Source organism: Solanum pennellii, chromosome 9 (genome assembly GCF_001406875.1).
Source record: "Solanum pennellii chromosome 9, SPENNV200".
Classification (NCBI taxonomy): Eukaryota; Viridiplantae; Streptophyta; class Magnoliopsida; order Solanales; family Solanaceae; genus Solanum; species Solanum pennellii.
Genome location: NC_028645.1, coordinates 1758610 through 1763183, shown reverse-complemented (window position 1 = coordinate 1763183; position 4574 = coordinate 1758610). Strand labels below are relative to the sequence as shown.

The 4574-nt window shown below is 26.0% G+C and overlaps 1 protein-coding gene across 1 annotated transcript; it reads left to right on the top strand.

The window, feature by feature from the left end:
- Positions 1 to 1378: 1378 nt before the first annotated feature.
- On the top strand, positions 1379 to 3274 carry LOC107030574 (transcription factor MYB36). Its single transcript, XM_015231842.1, has 3 exons — positions 1379 to 1675; positions 2046 to 2175; positions 2610 to 3274. Exons 1-3 carry the CDS (start codon positions 1540 to 1542, stop codon positions 3232 to 3234), a joined length of 891 nt encoding a protein of 296 aa, XP_015087328.1. The 5' UTR covers positions 1379 to 1539; the 3' UTR covers positions 3235 to 3274.
- Positions 3275 to 4574: the final 1300 nt, after the last annotated feature.

The following is a 4574-nucleotide window of genomic DNA, read 5'->3' as shown; positions in this document are numbered from 1 at the left end:
GTATAAAATAGTGGGTAAAGTTTAATAAATTTATATGACCAAATATTATTCTGTGACATTATTTTGTTAATATAAAATTAGTAAAATTTAACTACTTTTTATCTTCAATGCTGTGTTATTATTATTTGTCAGTCAAATATGAAATAACCTAATTAGATAGGATCAAAGTACTAATTAATTAGTTGTAATGATTAATATGTTGTAATAAATATACAATTTGCTAGGGTCTTTGTTTCATGATTTTGAGGAAGATCTATAATTAAAAAACATAAGTTATTACTATTATTTAAATAAGATGCTAATTTAATAAAATTTCTTTATTATTTAAATAGTCTGTCTAATCTTATTATCAAGTTCTGCCATAAATCTTGGATTAACAAGTTCACCCACATGTATTACAGCTTTTAATTAAATCAAATTTTCTCCGTGTTTCATTTTATGCGATATAATTTATCAAGTTATATATTTATTTTTAATAAAAGTTGAATCAAAATTTTAAATTCAAACTCATAAAGTTAAAATAGTAAATTCTTACTTTTATGTTTTGAAAATTTGTTGTACTTTGTTTGGTGGTTCAATATTTGATAATTAGTCTATATAAGGCTATGACCAATCATATTCAATTGCTGAATTGTACGCCATTATTTAGGCAGACTTTGGATCCTTTTACTTAATTAAAAAAAATAATTAAAACAAAAACCAAGTAAATAAAGTTTCTATTATTATTTTTCGACTAAATTTAAAATCGTGTTATATGTAGAATTTATTATGAAGGTGATGATTTTAATATTACTTTTTCTATTCGAGGGAAGTTAAACTTAAAGATCGATTAAAAGTAGAGTAAGCACAACCATCGCACTAAACAATACTTCTTTCGTTTCAATTATTTGTTTTTCCATTAGTTTATTTAAAAAAGAATGTCGTTTGTTTTATAATTTTTTTAATTGTAATGCATACCACAAGGCTAAGACATATCTTTGGTCGAAGATCACAAAATTTAAAAAATTTCTTTCTTGTTTTAAACTCCGTATCAAATCAAAATCGTAAACGACCAGGAAAGTATAGCTCCCTTTGTCCATCTTTATTTATCATCTATACTATTTTGGATTGTTCAATAATATTTGTCCACTTCATAAAAATTAAGGAAATAATATAATTTATCATTTCGTATCTGTTTTATGCTTGTATTTAATAAGGTTGATTAGGTAAAATTATCATATCTGTTATTATTTTTAATATCTATATCAAATAAATAGTGAATAACTATGATTGGACACGATTATATTAAAAATATTTTATGGTGGAAACTTGTGTCTCCTTGTAGATAATAATAAATTTAGTCTATCTAATCACTCAACTAGTGTAGGACAACTTTATAAAAATTGAAAATTAATGTGTGTTCTTTGACTTGTGTAAGATATATATCTCTCAATAAATATACATATATATTGGTGTCCAAATTCATTTTTTTTTCTAAGCCAATCCTTTTAGTCCATTTTTTTTTCAAAATCTCTTCTCAAGAAAATAATAATAATAATTATGGGAAGAGCTCCATGTTGTGATAAAGCAAATGTGAAGAAAGGGCCATGGTCACCAGAAGAAGATGCAAAATTAAAAGAATATATTGACAAATTTGGCACTGGTGGAAATTGGATTGCTCTTCCACAAAAAGCTGGTATGTTTGATTTAATTGAGTATCTTGATAAGTTAAAAAGTCGGGATTTTGAGTTTACGATCTTCTGAATTTTATATAAATATAGTTGTTTGAATTGAAAGTATTGAGTTTTATCGAATTCGTAAGTAGAATTATAGTTTCGCCTCTCTTCTTGATTTATTGGTCTTTTTTCTAATTATGTTTCATTTTTGTTCTCTCTCCTCTTTTGAGTTGGAGTTAAGATCGAGATTATGTTTAAATTGAAAGTACTGAATTTTATCGAATCTATAAGTAGAACTATAACTACTCAAACATACTTGATTTGTTTCTTTAAATTTATTTTTTTTAATTAATTCTATTTTTTTTTTTTGAATTATTTGTTTGTGATTAGGGCTAAGAAGATGTGGAAAAAGTTGCAGATTAAGATGGTTAAATTATCTTAGGCCAAATATTAAACACGGAGAGTTTTCAGACGAAGAAGACAGAATCATTTGCGGCCTTTATGCTAACATTGGAAGCAGGTATATACATATTTTTTTCTACTAAAATTTCAATCACTATTAAATTATAATCACATAATTTCGAAAGTACGATGAGTTGATTGTTAAGAATCTTAAAAATTCAAACACATTAACTTTGAATCGTAAATCAATTTCTAAGTAGCGGGGATGTTGAGAACAAGTCATAAATAATTCAAGTGAACCGCTTTAATTTCCTCCTTTTAGCTTCATACCTAAATGGGATGTGATAAAATTTCAAATTAAACTCGAAATGATCAATTTAAATCTTGAATCAGTCTATGCTTCTGTCAACTAGCATGATCCTAGAAATATACTTTGCATGCATGATATTACTTTCAAGAATTAAAGTCTAGTTATTTAGTACTAGAAAATTTCATGTTTTTAGTCATGAAAAATAATTAAGCTAATCTCGATATAAAAAAAAATATGTGCAGGTGGTCAATCATAGCAGCTCAATTACCAGGCAGGACAGATAATGACATCAAAAACTATTGGAACACGAAGCTGAAGAAGAAATTAATGGGATTTGTCTCTTCATCTCACAAGATTAGGCCTCTTAATCACCATGATTATCACCACCAAATTCCCACTAATTGTTACAATAATTATTCCTCTCTTCTTCAAGCTTCATCTTTATTAATCTCATCAAATTATCCCAACAACACAACTTTCCCATGCTATGAAACCAATTTTCCTAGTACAACCCCATCAAGTACAAGTTTCTTAAGCGCGGGTGCATCTACTAGTTGTACCTCAGGCATTACTGCTAGTACTTTCGCGGGTCGTACTACCTCTTCTGATGAGAGTTATGACATTTCGAATTTTAATTTTCATAGCTATATGTATAATAACAATGGTGTTATTAGTGAAGGAGAAAAGTTGATTAGTGGAAATAATGGTAGTGGTTGTTATGTTGATGAGCAACAAAATCCATTAGATTATAGTAGCTTGGAGGAGATTAAGGATCTAATTAGCACTAATCATGGTACTTGTAATAGCACTAGCTTTTTGCTTGATCATGAGATCAAGACAGAAGAAAAAGTCATCATGTACTATTGATGGTCAAATATAAGAAGATTTTTCAATTTGGAAAAAGTAATGTGTTAGTACTTCCCTTTTATTTAAACCAGTTTATCGCAAATCGATTATTTTTCATCAAGATAGATATCAGATATGTTTATGCATCAAGATTTATCTCCCTCTTAAAACTTGAATCGTAGTTATAGTATAATTCTTATTCGTTCTATTAAACTCATCGCCCTGTGTTAGTATTCATATTTTACAGTAATTATTCACGTTTTATATCGATGTTTGTAAAAAGATTTATACAATTAGGTCACTCAAAGATTATTGCAAGTAATAAATTCTATTTAGTGGTATATATTACTTACTAACCTAAAATAAAATGTTATATAGATTAAACTATATTGAATACAAAAAATTCATAATATTATTATTGTAGATATATAAATTATATTTTTCTCTAAAAAAAAATATCTTATTAGTCTCTTGGAAACTAGAGGAGCCATTATGTTTTCAAACTTCAATGATGAAACATGCACAGTTTAATTTATTTCATATCCTATTTGTTTTTTCTCATTTATTTTTTTTATAATATATAAAAATGTAATTAACTTTGTTGTGTTGTCATGTTTTGTAGCCTTCTCCTTCTTTTTTTTTTAATAAGAAAAATCTGAATTTTGGTCAAGTATATATAATCTTGGATTTTTATGGTCTAAAATTTTTTTAAAAAAATTGTCTTGATCAATGAATTGAAAGGCTGCTAAATTGGAAAAAATATTAATTTAAGCAATAAATGCAGATATATTTTTTTTCTTTATTAGAGGATTTTAAAATAAAAGTTATTTAAGGAAAAGTTGTGATTTAAATCACGAGTTTTTTTCTCACACAAATTAAATTAGTCAGACCCTACTGATTAAGACATTTGATTTGAAAATAAGCACAATTTGCATCAATCAATTTTAAAATAGAACTTATAACAACAAATTCAATATAATCGCATCAGTAGAATTTGAGAAAAAAATATGTATGTAAAATCCGACTAACCTCATCAAAATAAAAAGTATTTTAGCTAAACTTTATAAATATCTATCCGCAAGCAAATTTAAAATACAACATATAACTTTACGAGAATTTTCTTTAACTTTTATTTAAAATATAAATATTTGACTATAAAATTTACCTGTTACTTTAAATTTTAAATCCGCCTCTAATCTACGTCATATTTCTATCACTGATTGCTCCTATTGATAAGGACAAATTTAAATATATTAACTAATTATTAATGAATGATGAATAATTTATATGTGATTTAATAAATAATCCACTAGTGGGGAACAAAAGACATAATTATAATAAAAAGTAGAAATCAAGTCATG

Bases quoted from the DNA above. Each gene is read 5' to 3' on its own strand.
- LOC107030574 (XM_015231842.1), top strand. From the start codon at position 1,540: ATGGGAAGAGCTCCATGTTGTGATAAAGCAAATGTGAAGAAAGGGCCA. The intron at 1,676-2,045 runs GTATGTTTGATT...GTTTGTGATTAG, and splicing joins TGCTCTTCCACAAAAAGCTG to GGCTAAGAAGATGTGGAAAA. The intron at 2,176-2,609 runs GTATATACATAT...AAATATGTGCAG, and splicing joins TATGCTAACATTGGAAGCAG to GTGGTCAATCATAGCAGCTC.